General features: G+C 53.1%; 1 protein-coding gene across 1 annotated transcript; it reads left to right on the top strand.

Annotated features, from left to right (window-relative positions):
- The first annotated feature begins 312 nt into the window (after positions 1–312).
- On the top strand, positions 313–13,908 carry LOC123441961 (ATP synthase subunit a-like). Its single transcript, XM_045118119.1, has 2 exons — positions 313–494; positions 13,011–13,908. Exons 1-2 carry the CDS (start codon positions 313–315, stop codon positions 13,906–13,908), a joined length of 1,080 nt encoding a protein of 359 aa, XP_044974054.1.
- Positions 13,909–14,267: the final 359 nt, after the last annotated feature.

Raw genomic sequence — 14,267 nt, 5'->3', positions numbered from 1 at the left:
TCCCCTATCTGCAATGAGATTTGGCGCGAGGAAATTTTCGTGCGGTTGTTCCCCGCTCCGCCCTCCTCGACAGCCATTGCCCCGTCACCGCGCGCTCCGGACCATTTTCCCCGCCATTCTTCGCCGCCATGAAAGCCTTCCAGGCGACGGATCTCGTCAACATGGAGGTCGCGCAGGCGTAATCCCGTTCGGCGGATCTCGTTGCCGGCCATGTCGCCCCCGCCGTCGCCAAGGCACCAACGCGCCTGCCCGCAAGCGACAAGGCAACGTTGTTGTGCAGGGCGGTAATTCGGCTGGCACCGCAGGAAAGGAATGCGCGTCGAGCGCCGTCGCTGTTGCGTGATCTGCCCGGCCGCCGACGAGGAAGATGAGCAAGGTTTCAGGCATGAAGCGGAAGAAGGTTCCTACGAAAAAGCGTTCGTCCACTCCATCCGCCCCGGCGAGACGTTCCCGACGGTGCCTTTCTACGACGCTGCTTCCACCGTTGGCGAGGTGTTCGATGAAAGGGCCGTGTCGTGGGTATAAGCCTAACAGTATATGTGTAGGGTACGAAAGGATGGGCAGAGCCTTAGCTACGGCGAGGTTGTATGAGTTCAGGCCCCTCTGCGGTGGAGGTAATAGCCCTACGTCTCAGTGCTCAGGGAGCTTGTTGTCGAGTGGAATATAGAATACAGTGAATTGCTAACCCCCGCACCAGTGGGGGAGGGTGGCTTATATAGAATGCGTTGCCCTCCACAACGGTCCGGTGTACAGGGGTGGAGTAGTGGCGATTAAATGCCTACGTTACAGGTAACGTACGTCTTAAATGCTAATAAAGGTACATGGAAACGTATGACCGTTTCCCTCCAGGGGGGTTACGATGCATAGAGTGGAATCCAGTTGGTTAGTTTGATACGCTCCGAATGCTAGTCTCCGACTAGATGGTCGAGGACCTGTTACCGACTGGACGATGGGAACTCCTTAGTTCAGTCGGAACTGACTAAGGGCCTTGTCCCTTATGAGGGGTAGTCCTTGGGTAGGACCTACAGGGCAGGCCTATGACCCTACCCTGAGACTATAACCCCATCATTAGTCCCCGAATGGATTGGGGTTGGAACGACGAAGCGACGCTTGAAGTTTGGATCCGACTGATACGAATGTAACTTTGGCGTTGCTTGCCTCGATCCATTTTATCTTTTCTGACCAATGATCCGAGTGGAAGTAGTTGCGAAACAAACTGTCGGAAACCGAGTGCTTCTGTGACATCTTCTGACGTGACCAGTCAACTGACAGCGGCGGATTTTCCGGGATCCTTAAATTTCGGTTACCGCGCGCTCAGCGGGGATGACGACATCGCGCTCGAGTAGCGTCTGACGCCTCGATTCCCGCGCCTTCATCTTCTCCACTGATATCGCCACGGTTGGTCGGGGAATAAGGTTTCGGGGCCACTTGCCAGTGGCCCAGTCGGAATCTTACTTAAATCCCAACGGCGAGGGTTTTTCTTTACGCTCGCCAGACATCTCGCCTTTGCTCCGCTTCCTTCGCCGTCCTCTGCGCACCCCAAGCTTCTTCCTTCCCCTTCTCCCTCGCGCATCCGCAACTTCCGCCATGACCAAGGGGCAGACTAGCAAGCTAGAGGCGCGGAAGAAGAGGGGGAAGGCGGCGGCTCCTGCGCGGAGGCAGCGAGCGCTACCGGCGGGGTGGATCCAGGGGGACTTCCTCCCCTCCACGGTGACGGAGGAGAGCTTGCTGGAGCTGGTGGAGCACGGGATGATCGCGCACAAGTCATGGAGGCTGCCGGAGGAGGGTGAGACCGAGCCGGCGCCCCGGGAGGGGGAGCGCGTCCTGCTGCTCAGCCACGTGCATTGAGGTTTCTCCTTGCCCCCGCACCCTTTCTTCAAAGGCATAATGAACCACTTTGGGGCGCAGCTCCACAACTTTCCCCCGAATGCCATCGCCCATCTCTCTGCTTTCGTAGTCTTGTGCGAGTGCTTCATCGGTTGTCCTCCCCATTGGGGGCTTTTCAAACATATCTTCTCCGCTAGGTCCCAAACCATCAAACGACTTAATCAGTCGGATGATAAGACTCACCTTCTTCAGCTCTGTGGGGGTTTAGGCTTCCAGAAGAAGAGCAAAAGTAATTATCCCGCTCTTCAGCTGAGTGAATCGGTTAGAAACTGGCAGTCGACATGGTTCTACTGCCAGGACGTCGCTTGCCCGAATGCCACGAAGGGGCTGCCTCCTTTTAGCTTAGGTCGACCAGTCCCGCCTAAGCAGCTCGCGCTCACCAAGGCGGAGAAGATCCGTATCCAGCCCCTGGTCGACGCACTCGTAGACGTCGTCAGAAAGGGAGTCACCGGCATAGATTTGCTGGAGGTTTTCCTCGGTCGGCGCATCCAACCACTGCAGGCTCGCGACCACGCCATGTGGCATTACACGGGACCCGAAGACTCCACTCCGACCAACCCCGAGTGCGTGACTGGGGAGACGGTGGCGTCGTGGGTGCTCCAGATCAGAGGCGCCTGCGAGAACCCCAGAGGGTCCCGGCGAGTGAAGGCTTTCCGCACGGACAACCCTCCTCCGAACGAGGTGAGCACAACTTGCCGAGTGCACATAACTGTCTTAGATTTATCGCTGTCTTGAATCGCCGTCTGACGTTTGATGTCACCGACTGTATTTTATGCAGAAGTAGACCAACTGGTTCTCCCCTGTCTCGAACGGGAACCCGGCCGAGGAGGAGGAAGAGGGCAGCCAGGAGGGCAACGTGGAGAGCGTCGAGTACGTCTCCGATAGTGGGGAGACGGAGGAGGAGTCTGGGGAAGAAGAGGAGGAAGACGAAGAGCAGGACTCGCCACCCCCGCCGCCAGAGCACCGAACCAAGCGTCGGCATGAACCTGCAGCTCCCTCGGCCCTTCCAGCATCCTCGAGTGCTCCGCCAACTGCTCCCGTGGTCCCAAGTGCTCGGAGCGCCAAGAGGACCAGGGACGCTGTTGCCGAACCTGCGGGTCAGGCTTCCAAGGTGGCCAAACCGAGCGGATCTAAACCTCGGAAGGCTTTGCCGCGGATGAGGGTCATCGTTCCCATCACCTCAACGTAAGTGCATTGTTCTTCTAACTTCTTCTGATATTCGATTGAACTCCTGTTTGATGGTCGAATGAATTTCACTCGACAGGGTTGCCACGTCTGCCACCTCTCCGGCGCGCCAGGGAGATGATCCCATGGACACGGACAATGTTGTCTCATCCCAGCCAGGTGTGTCACAGCGATCCCGAGAGTTTATATTATTGCATCGCGAATTCTGTTTTCGGTCTTGCCCTTTTTCTGTGATCTCACGCCGTTTGGTCGGGTTTCTCTCAGGGGCGATTTATGCGGATGAGGGTGACTAGGGAAGGTCTGAGCAAGCTGCGGTGCCTGTCCTTGAGGCTGCTCCGCCAGTCACTGCTCTCGCCGCGGACGTGCCGCCGACTGAGACGATGCTGTCGACTGAAACGGCGCTGGTTGCTGCTGAATCGACTGGAGCGGGCCTAGGGATGCCGAAGGAGCCTTCAACAATGCCAGGCCCGTCGAACGTCGAGTACAACGTGCAGCACCTCTCGGAAGACCAGGTGGGAGCAGCCAAGGGGGCCATGGTGCAGGCGGAGCTGATGGCGGGAGAAGCCAAGAAGGCGTACGACTCCATCGCGTCCCTGTACCAGCGAAGCTTGGAACTGCGGGACGATATCCGAGTAAGTGGGCTAGTAAGTATTTACTTTTCTCCTGTAACCCAGTGGGTGTGTTCGGATATCGTATGATTTTTGCAATGGGTTCACTCTTAGTGAACCCAGTGGGTGTAGTCCCCGAGACTTCTGTCGAGTGCTTGCACCGGCAGTTGTCTTTATATACATTGTCTTTGACTTGAGCAGATCCATAATTAATCTGTTCGAATGCTAACAGTTGAGGCACTCGGAGTACCTCGACTGTATGAGTCCCGGAGAGTAAGTTTACTCAGGTCGGGTAATATTAGCCTCGTAGGCGTAGGTGTTGTCATGTAGCTCAATAGGGAGGACCAGTTTGAGTTTCATGCCAGTGGGGTCACTCTCAGTGAACCCACTGGGTGTAGTCCCCGAGACCGCTGTCGTCTGCTTGCGTCAGCAGGGGTCTGAAGAACTTAGACTTTTTATTGTTGGATTCGTCTGATCGTCTCTTGGCGCTGGCTGGCAGAAAACTTGCCATATGGGGACGGCGTACGAGACTCCCAGGGCTGAAAAGGTTCAGTTTGCTGGTGAGCTGGATGCAGCGATGGTTGCCATGGCTGGAATGAAGGATGTGCTGGCGGAACGAGAAAAGTCGTTGGAGCAGGCCCGCGAAGCAAACAAGGTATTGACTGCTGAAGTGGAGAGGCTGAAGGCGCAAACGTCTGATCTGATGGGGCAAATGAATGTGCTGAACAAGCGGTGTATAGCGCAGGAAAAATACGTCAGTGACTGGGCCCGGCAGATGATAACGCGTCTGGGTGGTAAGTCCTGTTTTTTCGAGTGCTTGTGGTATGTGCGTTACACTCGGCGCTTATTGTTTGCTTGTCCTGTGTTATCAGATTTTTGCATGGACGCGGAGGCTGAAGCAACTGACGTGGAGCGGTCGATTCGCGAGAACATTCCACTCGGCGAGGACGCCAATCGAGATCTGCTCCGAGCGCACATTCGCCTGGGCAAAGTTGGGCCTTTCATCGGTCGACTGAGAGAAGTCGTCGGCCGGATCGACAAGGAGCTTTGTTCTGAAGACGAGTCTCGGTATGAGATGGAAGGCTTGATGACTCGGCTGGAGGAGGTCCCACACCGAGTGCAGTCATGGAAGAAATCTGCGGCTCGTTGTGGTGCACACGTTGCGCTGTCCGTGGTCCGAGTGCATTGCAAGGAGGTGCGCGAAGAGAAGCTGAAAGCGTTGAAGGTCGCCAACACGAAGAAACTTCGATTCGAAGACTTCATGGAAACCTTCCTTGAGAGTGCCACCCGCATCGCCGATGGGATCGACCTGGACACATTGTGGAGCCCTCCAGTCCTGGCGCCAATCCGGACGACGCTTAAGAAAACTTTTACCTCGGTATGCGGAGTGTTGGTTGTAAGAAACCTTGGCCACTTCTGTTGGCCGTCACATTCTTGGTTCGGTGCGGGTAAGCTTGATCCGCACCGAGTCAACTATCCTTAGGTGAACTTCGAATTTAAATCAAATCGTTTGCTCTTCTGTTGCCAAAGAGTTGTTGACACCATTTTGGCTCGAGTTTTTGTTTGGCTTTTCTTGTTGAAGCCAATGGCAAACATGCGGAGCATGTAATTGGCAGTTTCCTTGACATCTGTGTGAACCTCTTTGAGGGTCTGCCAAGTCACCGAGTGGATCTGTAGGATACACTCGAGGGTAATAGAGTACTTAGGCGATTCATGATCGCGGCTAAGTCTTCGAGTGCGACGGATATGCCGCACTCGGAGCGAGTTGTTACTCATGTACTTGTCAGTTGTCTTGACATCCACATGAGCCTCAATGAGGGTCTGCTGAGTCCCCGAGTGGATCTGTAGGATACACTCGAAGGTAATAGAGTACATAGGCGATTCATGGTCGCGGCTAAGTCTTCGAGTGCGACGATCATGCCGCATTCGAAGCGAGTTGTTACTCATGTAATTGTCAGTTGTCTTGACATTCACATGAGCCTCAATGAGGGTCTGTTACTCATGTAATTGTCAGTTGTCTTGACATCCACATGAGTCTCAATGAGGGTCTGCTGAGTCCCCGAGTGGATCTGTAGGATACACTCGCGGGAAGCTTTCCCATTTCAACGCTTCTTGATCGCAGTTAAGTCTTCGAGTGTGACGAGTAGTGCACACTCGGAGAAAGTTATTACTTAGGCGATTCTTGATCGCAGCTAAGTACCCGAGTGCGACGTTCAGTGCATGCTCAGAGAAAAGTTATTACTTAGGCGATTTTTGATCGCAGCTAAGTCTCCGAGTGCGACGTTTAGTGCACACTCGAAGAAAGTGAGTACTTAGGCGATTCTTGATCGCAGCTAAGTCCCCGAGTGCGACGTTTAGTGCACACTCGGAGAAAGTGAGTACTTAGGCGATTCTTGATCGCAGCTAAGTCCCCGAGTGCGACGTTTAGTGCACACTCGGAGAAAGTGAGTACTTTAGGCGATTCTTGATCGCAGCTAAGTCCCCGAGTGCGACGTTTAGTGCACACTCGGAGAAAGTGAGTACTTAGGCAATTCTTGATCGCAGCTAAGTCCCCGAGTGCGACGTTTAGTGCACACTCGGAGAAAGTTAGTACTTGGGCGATTCTGGACCGCAGCTAAGTTTTTTTTTGAGACCGGAGTCTGCGACCGCGGAAGAATTTTGGATCTGCAAAAGCTCAATCTGCTTTATATTATTTCACCAATACTTGTTCTTTACATTGCTTCAGTCGACGGTCACGTGTAGAAGCGCTTCAGGAGATCTCCGTTCCATGCTCGCGGCTCGTCTGCCTCCCTGTCAATGTTGTAGAGTCTGTATGCTCTGTTGTTCAGCACCTTGGAGATGATGAAGGGTCCTTCCCAGGCAGGAGCCAACTTGTGAGGTCTTTGCTGATCCACTCGGAGCACCACGTCGCCTGCTTGGAACGTGCGACTCCTGACGTGTCGTGCATGAAAACGCCGTAGATCTTGTTGATAAATGGTTGAGCGAGTCATTGCCATCTCGCGCTCCTCCTCTAGAAGGTCCACTCCGTCTTTCCTTGCTTGTTCTGCTTCAGCTTCGGAGAAGAGTTCGACTCGTGGAGCATTGTGAAGCAAGTCACTCGGAAGGACTGCTTCTGCTCCGTAAACGAGGAAGAACGGTGATCGCCCTGTAGATCTATTCGGGGTTGTGCGAAGACCCCAAAGCACTGAAGGTAGCTCGGTGACCCATGCGCCAGCGGCATGTCCCACCTCTCGCAGAAGTCGGGGCTTCAAACCTTGCAGAATAAGTCCATTCGCCCGATCTGCTTGTCCATTGGATTGAGGATACGCCACGGATGCAAAATCCACTCGGATACCTTGGCTTGCACATAAACCTTTGAATCTGTCTGAGTCAAAGTTTGTCCCGTTGTCCGTGATTATGCTGTGGGGTACACCGAATCTGGAGATGATGTCCCTGACAAACTTGATTGTTGTTAGGGCGTCGAGCTTCTTGATGGGATTGGCTTCAATCCATTTTGTGAACTTGTCGACTGCCACCAACAAATGTGTGTATCCTCCTTGGCCTGTCCTGAATGGACCGACTGTATCTAATCCCCATACTGCAAACGGCCATACAAGAGGGATTGTCTTCAACGCAGATGTTGGCTTGTGGGACTTGTTGGAGTAGAATTGGCAGCCTTCACATCGGTCGACCATATCTTTAGCCATTTCGTTTGCCTGCAACCAGAAGAAACCAGCTCTGAATGCTTTGGCGACGATCTCTCTCGAAGAGGCGTGATGACCGCAGGTTCCCGAGTGAATATCTTCCAGGATTAACTGTCCCTCCTCTGGGGAGATGCATCGTTGAAGAACGCCTGAAACGCTTTCCTTGTACAACTGGCCATCAATGACAGTGAACGACTTCGACCTGCGGACTATCTGCCTGGCCTGGACTTCGTCTTCTGGTAATTCCTGCCTCAGGATATATGCAATGATCGGCATAGTCCAATCGGGATGACAGCAAGAATCTCCATGACCAGATCAACCACAGCAAGTACGTCGACTTCAGTCGGATCTGTCAAACTCTTTGGTTGTAATGGTTCCTTTGTAAAAGGATCTTCTTTGACTGAGGGAAGGTGGAGGTGCTCGAGGCAGACGTCACTCGGGACTGGTTTCCGAGTGGATCCGAGTTTTGCCAACTCATCAGCTGCTTGGTTCTTCAATCGCGGAACATGGTGGAGTTCTAGACCTTCAAACTTCTTCTCGAGCTTCCTCACTGCATTGCAGTATGTGGTCATGGTGGGGTTCCTGACGTCCCACTCTTTCATCACTTGATTAACAACCAAATCCGAATCGCCATAGACCATCAGGCGACGGACGCCGAGTGCGATGGCCATACGCAGTCCATAAAGGAGAGCTTCATACTCTGCCTCATTGTTGGAGGAATCAAAGTGTATCTGCAGCACATATTTGAGTTTGTCGCCCTTTGGCGATACGATCACAACGCCAGCGCCGGAGCCATTCAACATCTTGGACCCATCGAAGAACATTGTCCAATGAGGCGAGTAGATGTGGGTCGGTTGCTGTTGTTCTACCCATTCTGCTATGAAGTCAGCCAGAGCTTGACACTTAATAGCTTTCTTGGCCTCGAACTTGATATCGCAGTACAACATCTCCATTTCCCACTTCGCCACTCGGCCCGATGCATCTCGATTGTGGAGGATTTCCGACAACAAAGCATCAGAAATGACAGACACCGAGTGGTCTTGGAAATAATGGGCCACCTTCTTCGCAGTCATGTAAATCCCGTAGATAAGTTTTTGATAGTGGGGATACCTCTGCTTGGAAGGAGTCAGGACTTCGGAGACGTAATACACTGGCCGTTGAACTTTGTATGATTTGCCTTCTTCTTCTCGTTCGACTATAAGAACAGTGCTGATGACTTGATTTGTAGCCGCGATATACAGAAGAAGGGGCTCTTTACTGAGCGGAGCAGTAAGAACCGGCTGGGTGGAAAGTAGGACTTTGAGGTCGTCGAATGCGACTTGAGCTTCGTCTGTCCACTCGAAAGTATCTGATTTCTTCATGAGTCGGTACAGAGGAAGTGCTTTCTCGCCGAGTCGACTGATGAACCTGCTCAAAGCCGCTAGGCAACCTGTGAGCCGTTGAACATCGTGTATTCTGACCGGCCTCTCCATTCGGACGATGGTCCCGATCTTTTCGAGGTTGACATCGATCCCTCGTTCGGAAACGAAGAAACCGAGTAACTTTCCGCTGGGAACGCCGAATGAACATTTGGCGGGGTTGAGCTTGATATCGTACCTACGAAGGTTGGCGAATATTTCTGCCAAGTCAGTCAGCAGGTCGGAACCTTTGCGTGACTTGACTACGATATCATCCATATACGCCTCCACATTCCGGCCGATCTGGTCGAGGAGGCATTTTTGGACCATGCGCATAAAGGTAGCTCCTGCATTCTTCAAACCGAATGGCATAGTGATGTAGCAGAAGCACCCGAATGGGGTGATGAAGGCTGTTTTTAATTCATCGGGGCCATACAGACGGATCTGATGATAGCCCGAGTAGGCATCAAGAAATGACAAACGCTCGCAGCCCGCAGTTGAATCGACAATTTGATCGATGCGGGGGAGCGGAAAATGGTCTTTCGGGCAGACCTTATTGAGATGCTTGAAGTCGATGCACATTCGGAGCGACTTGTCCTTCTTGGGCACCATGACAACATTGGCGAGCCACTCGGAGTGGTGAACCTCGCGAATGAAGTTGGCTGCCAACAGCTTGGCCGCTTCTTCTCCGATTGCCTTCCTCTTGTGTGCGGCGGACCGACGCAGGCGTTCTCGGACAGGCCGAGCAGTGGGATCCACATGCAGTCGGTGCTCAGCCAACTCCCTCGGTACACCTAGCATGTCAGAGGGTTTCCATGCGAAGATGTCCCAGTTCTCACGGAGGAATTGGGTGAGCTCGACTTCCTATTTAGGATCGAGCGTGGTGGAGATGTTCGTCGGGGCAGCAGTGGCGTCCGTCGGGTGGATGCTGACCTTCTTCGTCTCTCCCGCCGACTGGAATGCAGACTCCGAAGCTGGCTTTTTCGAACGCATCAAGTCAGCGGAGTCGACTCTTTTCTTGTACTCGTCAAGCTCGAGGACGGCCATCTGTTGGTCGGCGATTCTTGATCCCTGCTGCAAACACACTTTGGCCCGCTATCGATTGCCCGTGATGGTGATCACACCTTTCGGGCCTGGCATCTTCAGCTTCAGGTATACGTAACACGGACAGGCCATGAAACGTGCATACACCGGGCAGCCCAGAATTGCGTGGTAAGCGCTCTGCAAGTCCACCACTTCGAACGTCAGCTTTTCCTTGCGGAAGTTCTTGTCGGAGCCGAAAACGACGTCCAACGCGATCTGGCCTAGTGACTTGGCCTTTCGTCCAGGGACGACTCCATGGAACTGCATGCTGCTCTCGCTGAGTTTGGACATCGGAATGCCCATCCCCTTGAGAGTGTCAGCGTACATGATGTTCAAGCCACTACCGCCGTCCATGAGGACTTTGCGCAGTCGGACTCCCTCCACCACCGGGTCGACGACCAGAGCCTGTCTCCCTGGGGTGGGTACGTGTGCTGGATGATCCGACTGGTCAAAGGTGATCGCAGTCTGAGACCATTTGAGGAACTTGGGGTTGGTAGGGGTGGCCATGTTCACCTCCCTGTTCACCAGCTTCAGTCGACTCTTGCTCTCAACGTCGGCAAAAATCATCAGTGTTGCATGGACTTTGGGGAACGGATCCTCCTTCTCCTCCTCATCCTGTTCATGGTCCTTTTCACTCAGTTGCCCTTCGCTGAACCCCTGGATCAGGAGGCGACACTGTCGAGTGGTATGCTTCGCATATATGGGGTTGCCCTCTTCATCCATCTTCGTATGAACCGGACATGGCTGGTCCAGGATGGGGTTATTGAACTGCTTCTTCTTGGGGGTGAACTGAGCCTTCCCTTTGCCCTTGAACTTGGCATTGGTTACGGCTGCAGCTTCTGCCTGCGGAGTGGACGGAGCTTTCTGCTTCTGCTTCCGAGTGTTACTCCCATCTCCATCGGCGACTGTTTTGTGCTTGCCGCTTCGGATGCGGTCCTCTTCTTCGCCATTTGCATAGCGTGTCGCTATCTCGATCATCTTGCTCATGGATATGTCGCATGTTCGGCCAAACTTCAGGTACAGATCCCTGTACCGCACGCCTGCCTTGAAGGCGCAGACTGCTTGATGCTCTGTGACGTTCTCCACCGTGTGGTAGAGAGTTGTCCAACGCTGAATGAAATCACGCAGGGGCTCATTCTGCTTCTGGACGCAGTGCTGGAGCTCCACGAGGCCAGCGGGGCGCTTGCACGTCCCTTCGAAGGTCCTGATGAACACTCGGGCCAGATCTGCCCAGCTGTAGATGCTTGAGGGGGCCAACTGGTTCAGCCACGCTCGCGCCGAGCCGTCGAGCATCAGGGGGAGGTGCTTCATGGCGACATGGTCGTCTCCTCCTCCGATCTGGACTGCCACTCGGTAATCATCCAGCCATGTTTCTGGCTTGGACTCTCGTGTAAACTTGCTAATTCCCGTCGCCAATCGGAAGTTGGGAGGGATGTCAGCCGAACGGATGGCTCGACTGAAATACTCGGGACCAGAAACGATGGTCCTGCTTCCACTCGGACGGTCAATATCGTAACCATCGCGGTGGGCTCGGCCCCTGTCGACCCTCCGCTGGGCGATATGCCCTCTCACGTCGGGCCTTGGGTCGTAAGTGCCACCGACTGAACGCCGATCATCATGATGTCGGGGCCCGTAGGGCCCACCCCGCGAAGGGGTGCGTGAACGGCGACGATCTTCGGGATTTATGGAACGACTGCCTCCTCTATGTCGCTGATGAGAACCAGGGCTATGAACTGACCGATGCGTATTCGCATGAACAGAACTATTGTAGATCCTGTTGTGCGACTGGGAGACCGCCGAATTTTGCTGCTGCGCCATGTGCAACAGGGCACGGATTTGCTCGATCCCCCTGACAGCCTCTGAATCAGTCGGCTGAAGGGAATCGGCTATCTTGGCCACCGCAGCCAAGTTGAGGAGGCGTGTGCGGAACAGCTCCACGTTGCTCCGCCGAGTGTGCCGACTGGCAGAACGGCGAGGTGGACGACGCGCGCCGGACGTTTCGCCAATCTCGCGCTCGTTCCGGCCAGCTTGACGGGGATCTTCATGGGAGTTGGCCATGTGTACTTCTGCTGCAGGCCCGCGACCCACGTACTCGGAAGGAAACTCAGTCGAAACCGAGCCCGAGCGCTGGGACGGCGGGGCAACCACAACTGACTCTAGAACCGCCACTTGTGAAGACGCGTTCTGGCGCGCCTGGGCGTGTTGCACCCAACGCTGGAGCCGCGGACGGCAGGACCGCTTGTTGCGGCGCGTGACGGTGGTGTAGGTCGACACCGGAGCCGACTGCTGGAGAAGAAGAATGCCGCGGGCGCCGGCACGGAAGTGCGTAGCCCCTCGGCGGGGAAGCGCCTCGACGTCGAGAGAGGCGTCCCGAAGCCATGCCGAATCGTCGATGATGAAGGAGAGAGCGTTGAAGAAGATCTCGTGACCCATGCTCGAGTCTCCACTGGACGACATGACGAAGTGATGTAGTCGCAAACTCGCCGGAAGTCGCTTAGACGCCTGCCCCACGGTGGGCGCCAACTGTCGTGGGTATAAGCCTGACAATAGATATGTAGGGTACGAAAGGATGGGCAGAGCCTTAGCTACGGCGAGGCTGTATGAGTTCAGGCCCATCTGCGGTGGAGGTAATAGCCCTACGTCTCAGTGCTCAGGGAGCTTGTTGTCGAGTGGAATATAGAATACAGTGAATTGCTAACCCCCGCACCAGTGGAGGAGGGTGGCTTATATAGAGTGCGCTGCCCTCCACAACGGTCCGGTGTACACGGGTGGAGTAGTGGCGATTAAATGCCTATGTTACAGGTAACGTACGTCTTAAATGCTAATAAAGGCACATGGAAACGTATGACCGTTTCCCTCCAGGGGGTACGATGCACAGAGTGGAATCCAGTCGGTTAGTTTGATACGCTCCGAATGCTAGTCTCCGACTGGATGGTCGAGGACCTGTTACCGACTAGACGATGGGAACTCCTTAGTTCAGTCGGAACTGACTAAGGGCCTTGTCCCTTATGAGGGGTAGTCCTTGGGTAGGACCTACAGGGCAGGCCTATGACCCTACCCTGGGACTATAACCCCATCAGGCCGAAAGGTATGCATCTTCCCTCCCTTATTCTTGCTTCACTTTTTCGGCATTGTGGTACCTCGTGACGTGATGTCACTCAATGTAGCGGTGGTTCTAACAATGCCGTTGTCGAGGGCGTGGCTCATCTTTATCATGAAATATGTAAGGCCGAAGGCTTACTGCCGGATAGCCCAGTCAGTGCTCCGAATAGTCCTTCCAGTGATCCGAATAGTCCTTTTCTCGGGGATACCTGCCCTCGATCAGTTGTTGACGCCTTTCAGCAGCCTGCTCCGAATCAGAATTTATTGGAGAACCCATTGGATCAATTTACCATTCAGCCAATAATTGATCTGAATGTGGGCAACTATTATTTATCATTTACAAATCAGTCCTTGTATATGCTGCTCACTTTCGTTTTGGTCGTTTTTCTGTTTTTTGTTGTTACGAAAAAGGGAGGTGGAAAGTCAGTGCCAAATGCATGGCAATCCTTGGTCGAGCTTATTTATGATTTCGTGCTGAACCTGGTAAACGAACAAATAGGTGGTCTTTCCGGAAATGTGAAACAAAAGTTTTTCCCTCGCATCTCGGTCACTTTTACTTTTTCGTTATTTCGTAATCCCCAGGGTATGATACCCTTTAGCTTCACAGTGACAAGTCATTTTCTCATTACTTTGGCTCTTTCATTTTCCATTTTTATAGGCATTACGATCGTTGGATTTCAAAGACATGGGCTTCATTTTTTTAGCTTCTTATTACCTGCGGGAGTCCCACTGCCGTTAGCACCTTTCTTAGTACTCCTTGAGCTAATCTCTTATTGTTTTCGTGCATTAAGCTTAGGAATACGTTTATTTGCTAATATGATGGCCGGTCATAGTTTAGTAAAGATTTTAAGTGGGTTTGCTTGGACTATGCTATTTCTGAATAATATTTTCTATTTCATAGGAGATCTTGAAGAAGGAGTGACCCTAACGACAACCCCTATAATAGTAGACAACACGTTTTAAATCAGACTGGACTGAACGAAGAAAGATCTTTCCACACAAGAGTGAAAGGGATCCTTTAGAAATAGTTCTTAGCTCCAATCAAGCTTTCTCTGCTGTCTAGGATCGTTAGTGCTATAGTGGAGACACTTTTCTCAAATAAGAATGGTGGTCACATTCCCTTTCTGGTGGTAGTCATTGAGGATCTCAAAAACAGGGATCGCAAAAACGTGTCAATAATGACAACGCTGGGCGAAAAGGCTAAAGAAGAAAAACCTGTAGATTTGAATGCCACTTCCTTTGCTAAGATATCTAGATTTGGATGTCCATTCCATAAGGTATAGCTGCATCTGACACTGAGTAGAAGTTACTAGCAGGATAGA

This window comes from Hordeum vulgare, chromosome 3H (genome assembly GCF_904849725.1).
Source record: "Hordeum vulgare subsp. vulgare chromosome 3H, MorexV3_pseudomolecules_assembly, whole genome shotgun sequence".
Taxonomy (NCBI): domain Eukaryota; kingdom Viridiplantae; phylum Streptophyta; class Magnoliopsida; order Poales; family Poaceae; genus Hordeum; species Hordeum vulgare.
The sequence above is the reverse complement of the archived record's forward strand: the minus strand, read 5'-3'. Positions and strand labels throughout refer to the sequence as shown.

Bases quoted from the DNA above. Each gene is read 5' to 3' on its own strand.
- LOC123441961 (XM_045118119.1), top strand. From the start codon at position 313: ATGCGCGTCGAGCGCCGTCGCTGTTGCGTGATCTGCCCGGCCGCCGAC. The intron at 495-13,010 runs GTTCGATGAAAG...CACTCAATGTAG, and splicing joins GCTTCCACCGTTGGCGAGGT to CGGTGGTTCTAACAATGCCG.